The sequence below is a fragment of the Ornithodoros turicata genome, chromosome 5 (genome assembly GCF_037126465.1).
Source record: "Ornithodoros turicata isolate Travis chromosome 5, ASM3712646v1, whole genome shotgun sequence".
NCBI classification, from domain to species: Eukaryota; Metazoa; Arthropoda; class Arachnida; order Ixodida; family Argasidae; genus Ornithodoros; species Ornithodoros turicata.
The window spans coordinates 4824512-4846605 of record NC_088205.1 but is presented as its reverse complement, the minus strand read 5'-3'; the positions used below and the strand labels follow the sequence as shown (position 1 = coordinate 4846605).

Below are 22094 nucleotides of genomic sequence, written 5' to 3'. Positions count from 1 at the left end.
GCTGTGCCCACATATCAGTGTCATATATAAAAGTGTGAACATGCACACACAACAGCTGCCGCTGAAATTCGCGTTACGCAATCGTAACCGTCCCGTATTTTTTTTTTATCACGCGTTATCACGGCGTTGCAACTGTGGCTATGAGTAAAGGAACAGACGCGAACAGGTTGTGAGGGTTCAACAAGAAGGAGTAGGGTATACAGAACCACACTCACATCCGTTTGTAAAGTTTAACTGAAAGCCAAGTGCTCAGACAACAAATCAGTACCAATAAACAAATATGCGAAGAAGGAGATGGGGTATAAAGACATAGTGGTATGAACCCATAGATTTTGCTGGCGTGATGAAACAGGTATAAGCCTTGTTTGCGAAAGTTAGTGAAGCAAATCGTTATGCTTGCCTCTCGCACAAAGGAAACAAAAAAAAGATGAACGACACACCGATAGAAAAGAGAATACAGACAATATTAACATACTGTAAATAAAATAATCCGAAAGTAATCGAAGACTGATTATAATTACACAACATAGCACCAAAATCAACAGTCCCGACTGTTACACATTCCCAGTCACATTAATTGTTAGGAAGGGTACACAAGAATCCCATTGAATGGGGGCAGTTGAAGAAAAGGCACTTACAGACGACATACAGACTCAATGCTTCAAAGCATGTCACTTACGCATTCATTTAATAGAGATTCGCTCAATCATGAAAGGCGAACAACGTCTTCCACACCTAGGTGTCATTTCAAGTGACGCGTAAGGTATTTAAGGTGACACCCGCGTAAATACCACTGGCACTTTGACTTATTTAGCGGGAACTAAAATATGTAAAATAAATCCCGGCCCGCTCTATAACGTTCCAATGCATCCGTCAGCGTGCGAACCGACGCAAGCCCCTTCGGAAGCGACGGAGGCATAGGTTTCACCAAGTTCCATTTTTGGACGGAGCGACACAACAAAAATGCCGGGTATTGCTGTAGGTGGTGGGTTCGAATCCCATCGCCGTCTGTGCTGTTTGAGGTTTTCTATAGGTTTTCCGGCTGACTTTCCAGACGGATGTCGGCCCAGTTCCCTCTGAAGTCGGCCCAGGACGCACACTAACTCCCCTTGTCTCCCACTCCTTCCTGCACTCCTCTCTCCATCTGTTCACGTCTGTACGCCGCTCATAGTTTCGCGGCGTAACGCGAAATCAAACAAAAACTGTAAAGCATACTTTGCCTCTCTAAGGCTCTTTATGCGGTGGAGTACCCTTTACAGGCGCGTCGAGCTCTTGACGATTGCAGACAAACGGGGCCTGGACTCTCTCTCTCAAAACAGTGTAAGCACAGCTGCCTTTATTTTTGCAATACAACTTTGCGTACAACCTTGCGACGTCCACGAAGGTGCGCCTGTTATTTGTCATGTTACTTTTAAAGTTGAAACAGGATGCGCGTATGAGGCTTGTTTTTCTCGTTGATCTGCGGAACGTCGCAGCTGGCCTCCTGCTTCTGTCACTCACGTCAAAGTGTAGACGTGTCGTGTAATGCAAAGGAAGGGGAATAAAAATCGTGATCTCGATCTTGATATCAAGCCAGCAAAAAGAAACAAAAAGAATAAAACCAACCTAAAATATACGGTTCATACAACGGTCGACCGATATTTTACATCGCGCTAGAAAAAATAATTTCGCGTCGATGTTTTCTACTTACACACTGCTAACAATCCCCACGTCCATTAAATGCATATCCATTTACGTTCCCCTTCCCAGATGTCGACGAAGAAGAGCGAAGAGGAAGCCACGCGCAATCAAGTGGTTCACACGTGCATTGCGTCAAGTCACTTGACGCAGTGCACGTGTGAACCTTTGAAATAAAAAAAGAAAAAAAAAGAAAACGAAATTTTTGTAAGACTTGTAAAGGCGACGGGGAATTGCTATTTGGAGAAGCCAGACAGCAAATAAGTTGGGTGATAATAAACATCAACCCGACAAACGTCATCATGACGTTGGTAGACAGACCGAAACTGAAACAGATCGGAACTGGAGAGCTGGGTTCCACGAATTGGCAGTTGTTCGCTGCCTCCTATTGAAAGAAAAGTAGGACCGAAGGTCGCGTGCCTTTGAGAGACCATCGTAATCCCCTCAAGACCGTGGCTTTCGGGCGCGTTCTTGTTCGCCACTAGCTTGGAACATAGTTCAACTCTACCAAATTCGTGGCGCTGTCGAACACCATGACGTCATTTGTTTACAAACAGGTAGAGGTCTATTGTGTAAGTAGGGCTTCCATCTATTATTGAGAAAGTTCACAACTTTTCGGAGGGTACCGGTCATACACGTCGTGACGCAGCTTGATATTCCCCACGCTTATCAAAACTATTGTGCTGGTATGTAAAGACAAAGGCCGTTGAAAATAAATATTTGTTGAAAGTGCAGTGGTTCATCGTCTATCATTCCGTCTTCATTCTGAGTTCGTCTGTGATCCCTCACTGCTATTCCTCTCTTAAGAACCTCAAACGTTTTTTCCTGTGAACTCCTGTTACAATATAACTGTAATAAAGACCTACCCCCACCCCCACCGTGCTTGCGGTTCTGGATGAACTACTGGTAGACCGTTTGTGTGTCTACCTGACTATCTTCGTACGCGTTTCGTGGATCCAGTTCATTTTCATAGTTCATCCAGTTCATTTTCCAGTTCATTTCATTCATTGATAAATTTCGATACGCCTAGTATACGTTTGTGTCAGCTACATTTGACCGGTGCTCCTTCTGCATTTCGTCGTTTCTCTTTAAGCTGGGTCTCGATCCTCATTAAACTTTAAGAATGCCCTCATGCCTGACTTAAAGTTACGGCCTTTTTGACTGAAGGTTATTCATATCCTTTCCCTCTATAAAGAAGATACAGACGAAAGGTGGTTGTGCAGCGAGCCCTGGCTTTATGAACGGTTTTTCTAGGGACGTTAACTGCTCATATAAATCGAGGTCAGACTGCATTCAGGGAAATATCAGACTAGCTTTAGCATGTCCTTTCGCTATGCACGTGCTATTTTCTGTTTCTGTTTCTGTTGCATTGCAAATATAACACGTGGAACGTTCTATAGGAAACGATCATCCCGCATACAGTACACACCGAGCACTTCCCGATGGTAAGGATTTTTATTGCCAACGAGACATTCCAGCTGTTCGTTCGTGTGACCCACAAAGATTCAAATACTTCTAGAGGATATGGTCGCATCGAAGTACAGTGCTATAACGTCCTATTCATGGTGGCGGTGGTAATATCCGAAGCAGCTAGTATAACCTCCTCTTGATGATTACTCCAATGGGGAAATCAAGTCTTATGGGGAACGCGTTCGAAATTTCGTAATTGCTGTGTGCTCAGTTGAGTTGTTGGTAGTGTACTGCTCTTTAGCGATAAATGACCCCATGTTATAGTCACGATTTATTTGTTGTTGTTGATGATGATGATTCCTAGAAGGATGTCATTTTTTGCCCGTAGCAGCCTTCGTCAGTTTCAACTTTGTGCATTTACCACTTCGGAGCAGAATTTGTGCAGGCGCTCAGAGTTGAAGCTCTTAAAATCGATCTTGACATATTCTTCCAACAGTTTCATTCATCTGACATTTCATTATGTGTACCGCAGCAGAGGAAACACCAGAGCAGATTCTAACCAGAATCAGTTCATTTCGCAGTGCTGCCCAAATACACAAAGTTGTGTAACAGGGAACGCGTGAGAACAAAATTTGTTAGAAGACATGACACCGCACTGGAGGCAAACTGTTGCCACTGCGTTTTTTTTAACTCTGCGCGTGCGCGTTGAATTACGCTCCCCAGTCGCACACTAGCCAACCAGATGATTTTTGCGAGGAAAACATCGAAATTGTTTTGCAGCTTTGTTTTGAGTTTCTAAAACTCCGTTCCAACCGCCAACCGTTCCAACAAGTTCAGTCTACGAAATAACAAAGTACGACGTTGGAGCAACCTTTGTTCAAAGCATATACGCGTGGAATGTTCAGGTGCATTGCATAACGTGCCATGTGTATGCAGGAAAGAAAATACGTACGAATGAACTGAAAAGGAAGGTAGCTCTTTGGCTATGAACGTCTGCGAGCATTTCATTTTTGTACAGCCGCATTCTCGCAATCTACGCTTGTTTGATACTGCACAGAGAAACAACACAAATCATAAATCGACGTCCAGTTCCTTTCGGCACAAAACACATATTGAGATCGAGCGACATTACTCGAAACCCAAGTTTCCGGAAAGTTTCAACAACCTCCACACACGGCAAGCACGTGGGCTCCCTTCCCTTTCTTTTCCTCACGGAAAGATGGATTCGGGACCTCCACATATTCATAAATCACGGCGACCCCCGCACGCCTGTCTTCCATCCATAAATCTTGCATCTACGACGGAAGCATTTTTCCATTCTTTCGTGCCTCCCCATGCATACCTAGCCGACTGGAGACAAATGACAAAAAGTGCGCGAGGTACCAGAGCCTGAGAACAAAAGTATTAAAACTGGATTAATCCGGCTCCACCATAAGTCACGCCGCTTCAATTATTAAAACGTCCAGAGGAAATAACATGATATAAAAGGCGCTACGCTTGCAGAGAAGACTTATAAATTAGAGTCCGTCAATTATTCGGGCCGTTCCACCACTTGGCTCTTTAGTGATAGAAGAACGGATCCAGGTAGAAGACGATTAACGTACACAATGGTGGGCATCCACAAAAGTCAACGTTTTACGTGTCCTCACTGGTTCTTTATTTTCGCAATACTGAGATGTCCGCAAGGTGTCCCTACGTCTTTACGCGAAGCCTCGGTGTAGTAGCTGAACAGCATGTCTAAACGAAACGTTTTAACGTGCAAGATCCTTTTCCGCTGCAGTAGATGAAAAATCAAGGAATATGAAGCTGTGGCAACAGTTTGTACACATCTCTTCTCTTGCAAAGTGAAATGCAACATCTGAGAGCTCTGTTTCTAACTGCTGATGAACCGTGTGGCAGTTTCGATCGATGCCTCGATAGTGCGAAGTAAGAAGACGGACAACGAATAAAGGACTAAGAAAAAGTATAACGTGGAGAGTAATTCTACACGTCCAGGGAAAGTGTCAGTCGAGCGGAAAATTTAACTCTGTAATGATAGCCCTGCGCCCTTAATACCAGGTACGCAGTGGCAAGGCCGAAAAGTTTTCGGTGACACTTCCATCTGTGGATTCCTTACCCGTCTCGCGTGGCAAGCGCCCACGGGATTAAATAGAGTACGGTACCGTTGAGTACCGTAGAGTACCGTAGAGTACCGTAGAGTACCGTAGAGTACCGTAGAGTACGGAACGTGGCGAGATAAACGACTTGTACATAGCTTTCATTCTCATTATCTCACATCTAATGTTTCGCACTCTGTCCTCCTTCTCAGGCTTTGCACACCATAGGATTTCGATCCTTATTGTGAAGGGGCTCATTATTTCATTCCCCACATCACCACCAGCAATGGGGTAAAGTATCGCCCCTGGGGATGAAACTCCCCAATCAGCATGTGATAAAGTCGTTACAAAATCGTCAACACTGCGTGCAGGGGAAGACAATAAGAGACAAATACGAGACAACACACGCACTCACAGCCAACCAAGGAAAAAAAATGTTTTTTTGGTTGGCAGACAGAGCGTGTGTTGTCTAGTGTTTGTATTTTATTGTCTTCCTCTGCTCTCAGGTCTTAAGGATTTTAGAATGCATCACCAACCCGCACGGATTCTAACCTTGTTAGGTTAGGTTAGGTTAGGTTAGGTTGGGTTGGGTTAGGTTAGGTCAAGTTGTTGTTGCTGTTTTAGTGTTTCGCATGTAACGAAGTCGGGCACTGCTCCCCAGCGATGATTCGCCCCGCATCATAGTCACTATTTATCTGTTGTTGTTGTTGTGGAGAAGTAGCTTTCATGGTAGCTTGTTCGTACATGTGCCTTGACTCGTCGTCCTGGTACGTTTCTTTGCGAGAACAGAATGTACTCGTATGAAAACTGCTCCAGAATGCGTCACAATAAGAGTGCGTAATATCGACAATACACTCAGGTGTACGCATCAGTCGCGTAGTGCACTTAGAATAAGTGGTTATATCAGCGCTCATCATCACCACTAGGGAATATTTCCACTGGGTCATCCATCTCATATTCACCAAGCGTGCCAAACTTTCATGTGAAATAATAATAATAATAAACATCTACGCGTTATCTTGAAATATATCGTGCAGTGGTTAATGATTGATCGCTAGGAGAAAACCAACTGCACAACAAGCATTAGCATAATGCACGTAGTGCATTTGTGTTCTGGTCTCGCATATCTCTAGCTACAACAATAACATATTGAACAAATACAATACGACGATGCTATGAGGTGCCATCTGTGTAAGCCCTAAGATCTGCGTAGAGTTTCTGAGTTTAGCCCAACGCAAAAGCTCGACGCGAGCGCAATAATCTCTGTTTCAGTGTAGGTGATTCTAATGATTTCGCTTGTGGAAACATTTTCTTTTGCTTTTAAAATTAAATTTAGTTCACCACTGAGTTGTGGAGGCACAGACAAAAATGTATCACCACAGCTTCACAGTGGTCCGGAACCCATACAGCAGATAACGCCCTCTGTGTGGAACACATGCGGACGCCTGCAAGGACACAAGAAAAAACAAACCCACCTTTCCCCGAATATTTCACACCCTACTGTACTTTCATGCCAAAGCAGATTGATTCGCCTAAACAATTAGCTGCCGCGCACTCTGACTAAGCACGAACCGCCCAGCGCGACACCCATCACGTCAATGACTTCGAGAACGCCAGGCTTTCGAAGCCACAGATTCTATTCGTTTATTCCTTTTCTTCTCTACAATGTTTTACGGCGTAACTTGCATCGATGTAAGCAATACAAAACACTTTTACTCACATGAACAATGTCCCCCCCCCCCAAAAAAAAAAAAAAAACTGTCACTGCAGCACGCCCGATGAAGTCTCCTTTCCCAACCACACTTTTCATTCCTGCCTCTGTCAGTTTACGACATCGAATTCTTGAGGCGACATGTTCTGACCGCAGCGCTATACCACGCTTTGAATAAATCGCCGCCCTTCCTTCCTTCCTTCCTTCACTCTTTCCCCATTTCCTTTCCCTTCCCGACACACACATGAGCCCTCGGGGACGCACATACGCACACCCACGGCCACATTCCACGACTCTATTACATCAACAACCCCCATAGCGACCAGCGGACCCCAGACGGCGAGCTTCCTGCACATAAAACCTGCTATAACCTTATAAATCTGGCCCAGAACACATCCGGCCAGCGGACGCGCGCTCATAACGCCTTATAACGGCCAGCGGGGAAAAAAAGGAAGGAAGGCAAGACGCATAAGTCGTGGGACACCGAGAATGTACACTGCATGCATGATGTATATATACTATCTGACTCGGCTGAAAGGAAGCTCCAATGTAGGAATGGGGAGAAAGAGCTCGTTTCTTCACGAGATGTTCTTTTACGAATGAGTGGCAAGGGTGGCAAGGTGCTCGGGTGTCGAGAAGGATGATTACAGTTTCCACTTACGTCTGTCTGGTGACATGTCGCGTTGAATGGACGTCAGAGCGGAAAGTTTCTCGTCATTGGTGCAGCTCGTAAAGTGGTTATTGAGTGATGGAGTACACGAATGGAGGTGGAGTATATTAGCAGGGGCATGACGGGCAGCTTGAGGGGAAAATTGCATGACAGATCCACAGAATTGCTAACTGACCTGCGCACTGCAAGACAACTGAGTGCAAAAATTCTCACCACTCGCATTTATTCTCGTTTCGTTGTTAACTAGTGAGGAAATCCTCGTGCGAGAGAATGAGCTATCAAGGAGGAACTTTGGAATTTACAGATGAACTAGAGTATGATTTGACAGTGATGGCAGAACGCTATGATATGCTAGAGTTTCTAATTCCCCGAGTATATGCGCTGCGCGCACTCTGGCTCGCCGGCTCTGTATTCTTCACGTCGTTCTCTGGCTACCGAGGCACTACGCGTTTCTTGCATAACATGACCGGAAGACTATGGCTCTATTAGATATAGGTACAAAAAGGGTGTTCTGATTGCACAACTAACTCGTGGTGTAAGACCGAAGGCAAGGAAGAAGGAATAAGGCGCTCAGTTAAGATTAAATCCATGCGCCGCCGTGCAGAGCCTTCGACTGATGAAACACAAAATCAGAGCGCTTTACCGAAACTTGTATCCGACTGGTAAATAGACCTATGTTTTTTTTTTTCTTCTACGTTACGAATTGGAACACATTTGAGAGTATGCTACCACGCGTGGTAATACGGCAGGGAAAAAAGAAAAACGTCCTCCGAACAAGGGCACCATATGACTGAAGCAAAATGGCTACAATGAGCCAAGCCAAGCTGATGAGCCAAGGTTTGACGGCTAGGCCAAGCCAAGCCTTGAGTGGTCCCGGCCACTTCAGCTGGATGATAGCCGGGAGGCAAACAAGAGCTATTGAAAGCCCTGGGGTGGGGGTGGGGTGGATATATTTATTAGAACAAAAACAAAAAAGATAGGAACGGTAACAGTCCTGGATCAGCTGAATTGTTGTGGTATACTTAAAAAATTTGTGCCTACCAATACCTTGCAATAAAAACAAACCGCATTGTATTTGGACGTTAGTTTGCAACACCATACAGAGCACATGTGTGCCCTCGACGGAGCCTCCCGCTCCGATTACTACGATGAACAGTGTCCATTATTCAGGCACGCGCTATTTGTCGTAAGAGTCTCTGCTTACACAATGCACAGTAACGCTCTTAAGTGTGTCTTATCCACGCTTTGCTTATGCAGATAGTTACGTCATGACGACGGACGGTCTGCTGTACATCCGGGAAGCCCGTGACGCTGACGAACTCCGTCGCTACCGCTGTCACACTGAAAATACGCTCACACGAAGGAAGAAGACGAGCTTAAACTTCGTGCGGCTCCTGCTAAGAGGTAAGACACGCTGTTTATTTGTTTTTACCAATTTAGAATCACAAAAAAATGACAAAACAAGAAAGAACAAATGAAGGAAGAGCAATTGGATAAGAAAAGGGTGACTAATAATCTGTCTTGTATCTTATTCGTGCTTCCGATCGAACTTGGAAAATAAAATAACAGTCTAAGGAAGTCAGTACTGGTATAAAAAGCAGAGACGTAACAGCACGCATTTGTGGAGATGCACAGTGTCTTATTGCACAGAATTACGAATGCATAACGAGTGCAGTGTTAACTCATTTGAGTTTAACCCTTTCACTATTTGTGAACAGTGAAAGGGCTTAACTGAAATGAGTGACACGGTGTGGCGCCACATGTAACCGCTGACGCTGGGAACCTTAGACAACTTCCGGTTGTGGCTTGTGCTTGTGAACAGTGCATCTCGCGTCAGCTATCTGCCTGAGCATCATTTGGATTGTTTAGACAATTCTAATCACGTTTCGAACTAGAAACCGAGATCTGCATGCTGTTTCAGAATCTTAGTCTTTCAGCGCCATCTTTGTGGACGTCACGGGACATGGTACCCGTAATAATATAGTACAGAAAGTGAATTCTGGGAACCATTATTAAGGTGCTGGACGTAACAACCCTTCGTGCGTTTCGATACTTTTTTAAAGTTATCTTCGTGATAGCGACGGCTACACCATACATAAAACCTCTGTAGTACATTGAGATGCAACGACTGAGACACATTTGATATGAAAGAATGAAAGAAGGAAGGAAGTAACTGAAAAAGTTCGTCACACCAACATCTTCCGATCTAGCGGTTGAGCTAAGCTAACACACCTCCCCAACGAATTCCAAGGGTGCGTCATTTGAAGGGACAGATCACATACACTCACTGTTTGTCTCATTCCAGTTTCACTCTTACATGTTTTCTCACTCACACACACACATTCACACAACGGGGGCGACGCAAGCGGCATCTGCTGAACACTATGGAAATTGATATTCTGAGGCTGGAGCACAGAAGAAATGACAAGACACACAAATCATCAAGTGCCTAAGAACAACGAACGACGAAAGAAGGAAGTCATTTAAAATGTTAGTCAGTGCATTTGGGAGGAGAAAACAGCTCCTCCCCCATGTAAAGTCGCCATAGAACCCCCCCTCCCCTCCCCGCCCCCGAATTATTTTTCTGGCTAGAGCCCTGGACCGGCAATCCAGAAGATGTGGGTTCGAGTCCTACAGCTGGCTCACCTATTCAGTGACTTTCATCTTTCGTCGTTAATTTCCTAGGCAAATTGAGACTTTGTATGTATTTGTCCCTTCTATGTTGTTCCAGCCTCAGAACATCAGTTCTTTCATGTTCTGGCTACCACTTGGTCGCGTAGATGGTAGCGCTCGCTGGCTCGAGTTGTGGGAACGTGTCAGAGGCACGCACTAGCTAATAATTCTTGTCGTACAGCGCAGATAATTATTCACAACCCAGTAAGTAAACACGTCTCTGGCGCTTGGTGCGAAGACGACGTTCCTACGCGTTTTCTGCGCGCACAGCAAATGAAAACGCTCGACCGGGTTCGAGCACATATAGAGTGTAAAGATTACACTGAACCCAGAAATGTCGGTAACGTTCATTCCTTGATCGCCCTGTATTGTCAATGTGTTTACTGTTACCGTGATTTCTCTTCTTCTACGTCTGTTGCCCGCGCGCGCGGTACTATGTCAGCGAGAGCAGCAACGATGTACACGGGCATCACAGTAGGTGTTGCCAAGATAATGGCACCGTTTCCAGGGCTTCGTTATTTACGTTTATGACTTCGCATCGTCATTGCACCTGTCTTTTTCCCCACAGTTAATCCTACGCCTGCTACCTTGTTTTCTTTCCTGTGCGCAATCATGAGCGTCAAACATATCATACTCAGAAGCACCTTATCGATCGGTCTTGTCAATATAAGGATAGTTTATTTATGGATTAAGCAGCACCAGACGCAGAAAACAACACAGCAAATCTCAAGGCGAACTTGGCGCTGCAGTTTGGAAACGTCGTCCTGCATTAAAAGTCTTTACTATTTCACGGACTTAGCAGAAGTAACAAACTAACCACTCGGAGCAGCAAGTTTCGTGTAGCTCGCACTAGCAGCGCTGCCAGAAGGCAAATTCTGCCGAACTGCTCCGGCATAAATTAGCATAAACCGTCTCTATGCAAGTTGCTTCCTTTGGTTTCTTAATCGGAAAGAATGATACGGAAGAGATAATAAGTTGCGAAGGCTCTACATCGGCCATCTTGCCAGCAGCGCTGCGAGAGACGCAATAAAGAAAAAGGGACTCGCGCAGACGAAATACTGAAAAGCGATACGAAACAGACAAAAACCGTACCTTGGGTGCTTTTCGGGTTCTTAGTATAGCAATTCCGTTTCCCTCCATTCCAGAGCAGCAAATGTGGCAGTGCTAAGAAGTTACGCTTTTTCGTATGACGTTTCCTTTTTCTATCCTTTTTGAAGGCGAGCGTAATATATTCTTGTCCATTTAGAAGGACTGCAAGAATGCCTTAATGGTTGGAGGTATAAAAGGAATGGTTGAAGAGGCTCGAGTACCGCCTCAGGCATAAATATTCCGAACGGTAAAAAATAAAAAAAAAGGAAAGAGCCGGAGAAGACTTAGATAAGAGCTGACGACAGGAAATGCGATGAAGTCAAGGATGGGACGTCAAGAAATAATTGCCTACTCGAATTTGATGAGATACTTTTTGTATTTTTAAATGACGATCGAAATCAGATGGATCGTGTGGTTCGGGGGGCCTCGTTTGAGTGTCTTGTGCTCGCGAGCGTACGACTGTTAAGTTATGAGAGTGAAGTACTGGCTGGAACTTTTCTACCCATTGCTGTTGTAAAAAAAAAAAAAAGAAGAAGAAAAGGAAAATACAAATGTTCAGTTACACATACATATAATTGATCTGTTTCTGAGAGACCGCGTTATTTGACCTTGAGACTTATCTGCATTAATTTCAGGACAAGCGGTTGCAAAGAACACGAAATACTCTGTAATTAACACAAAATGAACACTCGAAAAAAAAAAAAAAAGCTTGAGGAAACACTAAGCACATACAGGAACGCGAGCCTCGCATTCCGCCCGCTAGCTGAGCAATTAGTGGACGCCATGTAATGACGACGTCTATCTGGAGGCAAACGAGGGAAAAACATTAGACAGCACCGCGCCTGGTAAGGTTCGAACCAGCCACCTCACAGCCTTCAGCATAATATCGGAGGTGGTGGTGATGGTGATGGTGGTGGTGACGAAGAACCGGCTTGCCGTTGTTGGCCTCACGTATGTGGGCTGCGTCACGACTATAGCCAGAATGAGATGAGATGGTGTGATAATGAAGATGATAATGAATGCAGATGAAGGAATGATGACGGCCGAAAGTTAAGATCTAGGGCAGTCACTGCAGAGTTGGCGAGAAGTCCGAGCAGTACTCATAGCCTTTGAGCGAGGCCAGATTCCTGGAGAAAGTAGACGAGGCTGCGAATTTTGGAGTGTCTTTCCGTGAGAGAGCCTCAGGGATGTAGGACATCATCCACCGTACAGTTCCTGCAACGGCCAAGATATCGGAGCTGCCACTAATGAGCCCCAACCTGGGCCTCAATCTTCAACTTTCATTTCGCGATCGTTATCGTTATATTTAAAGTTCGCGCGCTCCACCGCCGCTTTGATAGGCTCGCGCGCGAGCTCGTTGCGAACCACAGGCCGAAGTGGTTAGCGTGCTGGTCATGTCACGTCGAGACTGGGAGGTACCCGGGTTCGAATCCCGGTGCCGGCTGTGCTGTCTGGGTTTTTTTCGGGGTTTTCCCTCAGACGCTTTAAGACATATGTGGGCACAGTTCCCTTAGAAGTCGGCCCAGGACGCACATTGCCCCAGGGCGTCAGTCGCGACGTTGCCCACCTCTGTGAGGCCGACAACGGCAAGCCCTTTCACCTCCACCATCACCATCACCACAGGCCGAAGTGATGCATTTAACGCCACGTTATGAGATAACGACAAGTTTAAGATGGGGGCCCGCTGATAAGTGATATCCAGCATATTTACCGATACTTAGTCTACTGCTGACCATCTACCCCAGCCTTCGATAAAAATCACACATATCGCTGTTTCGTTTTTTTGTTTTCTCCTCAAATTTTTCTTCATGAAGAAAATAATTTTGAAGACAATGCATCAACAACATAAACAATTTTAGTTTCCGCACACACGCTTATGAGATATGTACCGTGAACATTCGGATGTATGCACAGACGATTCCGACTGGTGAGCCGACAAACACGACGATGGTTTACGCTTCGTATAAAATTTAATACGTTTATATGCACGGAGAAACACAACAAAAAAATCTTCATTTCAATTTGCCATCAGTTTGGAAGGTACGGACGTGTGAACAAATGTTTCGCTTTGTTTCTAGAGCCAACACCGCCGTTGTTAACACCATTCGTGTCGTATGCCCTCTTTCAGAACCGCTTACTACTCAAATGCCCTCCATTCTTCATCGCACCAATCGCGTATTCACAGAACCTGGAAAGCCCGCCGACTTGTTGTGCATCGCCGAGGGTTTTCCCGTTCCTACTTACAGGTAAGTGGCTGCAATGAAGCGCACCTGGCTTGGTTAGAATGAAATTCCGCTTCGAGCTATACCTCCAATCACTCGACTTCACTCTCCGCCGATGGTTTGCAAATTGCATTTACTCCTTTCGAATCCAGACTTGAATAGAAAAGCAAAGGTACAATTTAGGAATCTAGCGCGTCGGTTCTAGTTGGAACAAATGTGCTTTCAGTGTCATTTCGGCAGCTAGCGTTTCTCTCCAACCAAATCGGATTCATCGCTCTCGATTTTCCGTAGCACCACTCTTGCGTTTTTCTTCTTTTTTTTTTATACGTTTCTATACATGCCATTTGAATGCATCCATTGCTACAAGGAGTATTTCCTGTAAACCTTATTGCTACACACCGCTCCGAGTGAGTTATAAAATACTATAGAAAAATGTAGGACGAAAAAGAAGTTGTACCAGAAGGCACGATTTCACTTTCACGGTACGAGTTTTGACAGAGAGAGATCGCAGTCATAAGACACAGCTGCATGATGTCATGTGTCACGTGTTCATCATTTCAGCTTCGCTATTCTGTCCGCAGGTATATAATAGTAGAAAGAGGTTTTACGGCGTCATAAGTCTGCTCCTGCTAAGCTTTTCACGGTTAGTTGCAAGTAGCTCGTTGAGTCGGCAACACCGCATTTAATTATTAGTAGTGATATTTAGTGCATCGTACGATATCGCCTTTGCATACGTAAAGGGTAGTGTTGGTGGTTTCGGTTACGTGTTACGTCCGCTAATAGCGAATCGTTACAACGGAACATCCTTCCGGATACAACGAAGGTATATACGTAAGACGCTGTACGTAGCAGTAAACGCAGTAATGTGAATCAGTCTTCAACCTCTCTAACTCACAGTAGCGTTAATTGAGTGAAAATACACCTGCCACGTGACACTTCCATGTGCCACGAAGTGCTGCTTTCTACCACATAAGCTGTTCCCATCTGAAATGCCCTGCGATATGCCACATAACAAATTTAAAACAAAAAATTATCAAGTGCGTGAACATACTTTACGATGATCTCCGAAAGACGCGGTTGTATTAGAACTGAAAGGGGTTGTAACACTAACACACAACGTTTGAAATTATGCTAGATAAATCTAAACAAAGGCCATTCGCATCGTTGCGAACCTGCAATCTAGGCTTTACAGCAAAAAGACAGATAGCATAGACAGTGCAGCATAGACAGCATAGACGTACCACGAATGTTGCAAAATTAATGCGCCTGGTATATATCGCGGGCTTTCGAGGACCAATACGCTAGGTTTGTTCAAGAGCTCGTATCTCTTCAAGGGCGACAGGCACAAGAATAATTCAAGTGTCTCGTGTCAATAATTTAAGTGTCACAACCCGTATAAAAGAACGACAGAGCAGGTCCGATCTAGAGTCACTAAATAAGCTAATAAGCGTATAATAAGCTAATAAGCGTATAATAAGCTAATAAGCGCTAATAAGCGTAAATAAGCGTAGCTTATTTAGTGACTCTAGTCCGATCAGCCTAGCAGACATCGTCGTTCGTTGACCATCTAGTCAAATGTAGTGCGAATTGTGTGCAACACCATTAATCCTGCTCGGCAGCGCACTGGTCTGGACGTGGTCACGAGTGGCGAAGCTCCACAGCACATGCGGCCTTCAGGGCAATCGTTCATTGCTAAGGCTGGTCTCATATGAGCTAGCGTAACGTCAACCACAGATGTAAAACAAGTCGCGGACCCAAATTAGGAAATGGAGACGTTATGTGCGCTTAAATAGTTTGGGTTAGCTACTAGTAGCTCCCAGGGGCGGCGCAACTTCCTGAATTCAGGGGGACCCCAGATCTCAACCGGTGCCCTCTTCCACCCCCCACCGCTGCCGCTAAAAGCTTTATTGTTTTCGTCGTCTTTGGTCAATTCAGGAAACGGGTTTGAGATAGCACTTTGGCGCCTCACCTCCATGGGTTATTTTGCGCCCCCTTCACAAATTCAGGGGGTCTACAGTAACCCCTGTAACGCCCTTTCCGCCGCCCCTGGTAGCTTCCGAGTGCTGCCCTTGTGTCGTGTGCTCGTAATATCATAACAATGGAATAGTTATTATGGGCTTGGAATGGGGTATGTAAGTGAACTATAGATCCGGTCCTTCGCTGTTTTTTTATATCCTACACTGGAGCTGCGTTTCTGTTCATCTATTCCAGGTGGTTCAAACGTGATGGCCAGCGTCTCGCAACCTTAGAACCAAGTATGCGTCTCAGGGAAAGCGGAGGAGTTTTGCAGTTTCGAAACCCAAGGGCGGACGACGGGGGAACCTACGTCTGCGTCGTTTCCAATGAGCTTGGCGAGGCACAGGTTGACCTCAGGCTCATCGTCGGCCGTAAGTTCTTTCAACTTTTCTTCAACTATGAGGCAATGCGTTCTTTACGTATGCAGCCGGTAATGAAACACTCGATTTCGTGTGCGGTATCACCCGTAATATAGAGCAAAGTGAACCTTTCCACCCGCGAGTACAATCTCTTCATTAAGGAACGACGCAGTGTCGATGTACTGCTTGGGACGTGCGTCACCCGCGTCCTCCTTCATCGGGGCGGCCCCCTGCTGGCTGGCGGGAAGACATCGAATAAGAAAGGCGTGACTGGCTGTTCTGTGCACCTCGCAGTGTGGTGTGTCCGGTCCTGTTCGCTGCTAGGGTGTCAAACCAATGAAGAAATGAGACACCCGTGTTCCGTAAACTTTTGTCCTTAGCTGTACGCAATATGTAACCACAATGAATGGCACATCTATGTCACAGCCATCACGCACGGGGATAAAATCGCATTCTTCCGCAAACGAAAGGAAAAGGAGCGGTACGTACTGGAGTACATAGAGGAGTACATAGAGGGGTACATACGGGAGTACGGGAGAGGTTCAAATTTTCCGAAAATGTTGAACTACTGCTGCTACTGAAAAAAAGAAAAAGAAAAAGTTGCTTTCGCGTTTTTTATTTCCTATTTTTACACTAATTGGAAAAGTTTGAACATTACAGAAAAAATATAGTGTAATATAAATAATAAATATATGGGCATTATTAGTTTAGGAGCAAGGCAGCGATATTCCCACGTTATAAAGCGAGAGAGTCAGCGGCGAACGACGATACTTTAGAGGAAGTTCACTCCAGCTCAACTATTCCATGCACGATGAGAGTCAACATTGGGTGTCATCTCCATTTCTTTTTTCTTTTCTTCTGTTTTTTTTTCTATAATCAAACTCACTTTTTTTTCTCTCTTCATCACATCACTGTCAACGTTAGGTGATCACGATGACGATCAGTTAAGTTTGGCTCAACGAGGCATATGTGTTCCTGATATTTCGGTCTCATCTCTCCGTTATATTTTGCCAGAAATTCATTTTTATTTCGGGGATTGGAAATTTTTTGAAATTTTTCTGACCCTGAGTCAGTCTGTCGATGTTTCATTTTTGCGCGACCTCGCGTCTCTAACCTCAACTAATGCGCAGCAAGGTTTTTTTTTTTAAAGGCGGAGCTCTGTACATGAATAAACCAAGAGCAATGTTGTTAGCAGTCGTGTCCTTCCAGTCGCAGGTAGTTATTTATACTCCCTTATTACTTAGTTACATAAGTCTAGTCAGCTAACTAGACTAATGGATTGGCCAGAGAAAATGAATTTGAGAAGACTAATTAGCTAACTAGAGCCGAGGTGTCAATGAGGAAATTGCAGATGACGTCATGCGCAGCCTTTGCCGGCCTTGGAGCCACGTGACATTTGAGAACGTAGGAGAACATGGGTATGCGTCACATGCGTCGTGTATTTTCTCTTGTAGTCTCTTCCTCTGACTCCGGTGCGGCAATATGTTTTCCAATGTCACGTGACCAACCATGACGTCACTGCATAAGTGCACACAAGAGCGAGGTGTTTAAAACATGTTACGCCTTGTGTGGGCGTTTCTTTTTTTCCTGACTATATAGAAGGGCATCCAAATACAAACTAATCCCACGTGACAAGGTGCCCGCACGAAGCGAATGTAGGGCACGTCATCGCGTGCTTTTCTTTCTTTATTCTCTTTTTGTCTTTCACGGGCTTTCGTTTCGGGCTGGAAAACGAAGAAAAGAAGCTACGCAAAGTGTGGCTTCGCCAATATATTCTAAGCTAATTACCTGATTAGTCTCACCTAATTAAACAGCACAACGGAAAAGGTACCATCGACTGCGAACAACATTCGGTTTGTTTCACCTGCAAAGAGTGTTCCGTTTTCGTTCAGATCTTGCTGTATTTAGTTGGGACATCATGCATGTATCCCGTATATACAGGGTGCTTGCTCTAACGTGTCCAGAAATTACATTTAAAGCGAGCGATAAAAGAGAAACGAGCGCTACTTTTATCGCTCGCTTTAAATATAATTTCTGGACACGTTAGAGCAAACACCCTGTAGAATGGTTTGAATGTAAATTGGTACCAGACGCACCAATAGAATATTATTGGTACATCTGCTGTAGCCTTTGTGACTAACGTAAATAGTGTCCTTTGCATTTTTTTCTTTTGATTATTTCTTTCTCATCTACTTCTCATTGACTTGTTAAATTTTGTCGCTATTTCCGTTTGAATTGTTTGTCTATATTTCATAAATGGGGGTGAGTCGTAGTCAAGCCTTTCCCCGCTTTTTGCCTCATGCTTCACTCCACCTTCAGTGGAGAATAAATTGCATTACATTAAACGCAAGGAGTATTTTACATTTCGACTTCATCACCGACCACAAGTTGCTTACGTTACCTACCGTAGACCGCTCACAAAGTGTCGGTAAGACCGAAACGGTCGTCCAGTGATGTTATGGAGATGTTTTCAAGCCATATGCCGCTGCGGATTGAAAATACCACTGACGCGACGCAGAAATCGTCGCCGGCACACAAATACGCGTGAATTGTTCTTTATATGGAATAACTCATGTTCTGAGGCTGGAACAACATAGAAGGGACAGATACATACAAGGCCTCAAATTGCCCAAGGAATTAACGATGAAAGATGGAAGTCACTGAAAAGATTAGCCAGCTCCCTGGAAGTCGCTGGTGAAGTGTGTTAGCTTAGCTTAATTGGTAGAGCCCTAGACCGGCAATCCAGAAGATGTAGGTTCGAGTCCTACAGCTGGCTAACCTTTTCAGTGACTTTCATCTTTCATTGTTCTTTATGTCATGCAAGAAGTTCTTGATGGACGACAGACCCACCTCAATGTCATATTCATAAAAAAAAACAAAAAAAAAACTGGCAATACAAATTTCTCGCTACATTAATATCGAACGCATTTTTTTTTTCTTTCAGAGAAGCCATGGGCAGAGGTATCTCCGTCCCACGTACGCGCGGAGGTAGGACACTCGGCTGCGTTCCGATGCAACAGTTCTATCTTCGACGAAGACTTCGACAGCGACTCCATGGACCCTTCGTCGACGGCTAGCATGGAATGGCGACGAAACGGCATCAGACTACCAGGTCGCGGTCGTGTCCTGCACCTGTCCTCCATACGGCGGCAGGACCAAGGAATGTACCAGTGCTTCATCCGCAGTTCTGTTTCGTCCACGAGGACGGTACAGGCAGCGGCGGAGCTTATTGTTGGGGGTAATTACAAACTCACTGCTGATATTTGAGAAGGCGTTCATGCTGTATTTACTTTCTAACACAACTTAAAACGAGGGAATCGAAATTCGAAAGACCCTCCCAGAGGGTATCGTTAAAGGTGTCCTAAAAATGTCCTAAAGTTGTAATCGCTATGCAAGCCAGCGTGTTTTCTTCGTTCTATAAAGTAACATATTCCCTGGCTTCTGGTCTATTTTCAAACATCTAAGGCAAGAAAGTAAAAAGGCGATACGTATTTCTGTCTGAAATATTGCCGCCTTCGAGCCTCAAGCATCACCTGCTCTTACCGGATTGGTCGATGATTTTCGATGCTTAAAATACATCGTTTACTGCTCCTAAATGGCAGACGTGTGCGTTTTCAAGCGTTCCTAAATTTCCTATTACGAGAAACAATACAGACGGCGAAATAATACCATCAACATTAACATCGTCACCAATGTGAACCAAAAACAACGGGAATGTTTCTTGTAGGAGGAGATATCGTGTTCTCAACTCTTTTGAACGGCTCGACAGAAAAACGATTCCTGTCTTGCTTGCTTGCTTGAGCCTCACAATGACTAAAAAATTGCTCTAGGTGGCCGGTAGGTTATATCAATTAAACGTTTTCTTCTTTTTAACAACGAACAGTTCTAAAAACAGATAGGTTCTCTAAATTGTTTGAATTTCAACCGTTCTGCCTGTCCAATCCAAGATGTCTGATATTGTTTTATTTTATTTGCATTCACTAACGGGTTTACAGTCACTATACATTTATACATTTTACGCACCCGATGCGGTTAAAATTGCGACGTACTTCGTAAAGAGGTCCCATTCCTGAACTATGAATACAAAAGGGCGATTTTTGCACGCATTAGATCGACAAAGGGTCATGCAACATTCCTGGGACTGCAGTGTCTTGGAATCTTCAAATGCGACACGGCCTCGGTGGCTCAGTCGGTAGCGTGTTCGCCTTCTGATCCCGAGATCGCGGGTTCGAACCCGGCCGAGGACGCCAGCAACTTGGTGGCAGGGTACAAGTTGCTCAGACACGCCGTCTTCCGCGAGGGACGTTAAATACGGGGTGCCGTGTGATGAGCTTTCATCGCACGTTAAAGAACCCTCAGGTGGGCAAAAGCAATCCACAGACCGACCGCTGTGGCGTCGCTCATGATCTCAGTTGTCTCGCGACGTAAACACCCAATTATTATTATTATTCAAATGCGACAGTTCGACATGTGTATTCGTGTCAGTGCGCTTCATTATTTTAACTATGTTATAACATTATCAAAGTTTAAATTTGTGTATTTAAATCTTTCGTCAAGTCTTTAAATATACACTACCGTTTTTATGCATATGAGTGTGTAAATGTATAGAGTATTTCGTTAATGTTTGTGTATCCCACTTTTATAAAAAAAAATCGAGTAGAATGAAGGGGATATCTCGACTATGCAGGGCATTTTTAGTGCGACATTGTTTATAAAAAGCTGTGAGCTGCTATAAAAAAAGATTTTATTTACAAAAGCTTGGCAGGCGGGTGATGAGGCCAGTTGGACGTCCTGACACTGAGAAGCGAGAAGAACACACTGAGAAGCGACCGTACCTTGAGATATAAGTTGCCAAATTTCGCTATGCAACTGATCCGAAACCAGAACTACGCACTTCTCGAGCGCCGAAAGAAAGGCAGGCAATCCACGTGAGGGTCACGTGCTTTTGAGCCATGGAGCTGATTGGAGCAGGCGCTAATCTGTTGGCCAGACAGACCGCTCTTTGACAACGGCAAGCCCTATCACCACCACCGCTCTTTGACCCAGATGAGGTCGAAGGTGGCGTGCTCTTTGCGCTCGAAAAGTGCGTAGTTCTGGTTTCGGCTCACATGCATAGCGAAATTTGACAATTTAAATCTCAAGGTACGTTGCTTGTCATGGGTGTTTAATAAGGACGACGGGTTTGAATATTCACTGGCTTCGATTCTGCTATCTCGCATTTCCCAGAAAATATGTAATTAATAAGTAAATAAATGAATTTTAGCTAATTAGTCGTCCGGTTGTCGCATACACTGCTGTACAGGATATTCGCCTGACCGCATAACGCGCCTTCCAAGATGGCGTCCGTGTTGCTCTAACAGGTTTGTAAATAAAAAATATGTGTCGAATAAAAAAAAAGGGCACTTAGTGTAATTCCGTACTCTGGGCAAAACTTTCCTTACTCCTGTAGCCTGACTTTTGTCAGGAGTAATTTCGCATAACTAGAATATATTGTAACAAACGGCTTTCGACTACAAACAAACCAAGGCGTTAACTACGCAAGAACCGACCGGAAGTACTCCTAGGATTATTTCCCGGTTTAGGAGGAACTGTCCCCTACACTGAAACCTGCCATGGAGCGCTCCCCGTAAATCACAGGCCCACCTGTCACATCCACATGCTAGCCGGTGCCGTGAGAGCGGCCAGTGTGTGCGGCCAGTGCTAACAAAAGCGTGAGATAATTACAACTGGGACGGGACAGGCCTCCCACCGGTCTCTCGGAAAGGTATTTCTCGCAATTAGCGCAGGCGTGGAACACATAGGATTCAAAGAGGATCCCAGGCCGGCAATCCGAGCTTCTAATTATCCAAGAGCGAAATCGAAAACATCGCCGGGGAGATAAGATAGAAAAGAGAAGGGTGGAAGGCCACAGGGCAACCAGAGCTGGACCCCCGCGAGACCGATTCCAATCAGGCAGCGAGAACAATAGAGCAGGGTCCCCTCGTTCAGTGCCTAATCATGCGGTCGACTTGGCCAATATCGGTGAACAACACGAGGTACCGTTGCCTGCAGAGCCTGTAATGAGAGCGGCCTCGGATGGGGTTCTCTTTTGTGTAACGACAGTGGGGGTGATAGGAAGGCTTTGATATTGTGACATTTGTAGGAAGTGATGAAGTCAGTGTTGCGAAACAA

At 44.9% G+C, this 22094-nt stretch overlaps 2 protein-coding genes across 4 annotated transcripts in view; one reads left to right on the top strand and one right to left on the bottom strand.

The window, feature by feature from the left end:
- LOC135393817 (nucleobindin-2-like) overlaps positions 1-22094 on the bottom strand; it is a 420933-nt gene that overhangs the window by 357761 nt on the left and 41078 nt on the right. The gene's annotated exons all lie outside the window — the stretch shown is intronic.
- LOC135393816 (cell adhesion molecule Dscam1-like) overlaps positions 1-22094 on the top strand; it is a 308169-nt gene that overhangs the window by 247207 nt on the left and 38868 nt on the right. For both annotated transcript variants that reach the window (XM_064624094.1, XM_064624095.1), the window contains exons 4-7: positions 8822-8968; positions 13455-13572; positions 15760-15935; positions 18868-19161. In XM_064624094.1, coding sequence (XP_064480164.1) covers positions 8822-8968; positions 13455-13572; positions 15760-15935; positions 18868-19161 — 735 coding nt within the window. The remainder of the gene's footprint in view (positions 1-8821; positions 8969-13454; positions 13573-15759; positions 15936-18867; positions 19162-22094) is intronic.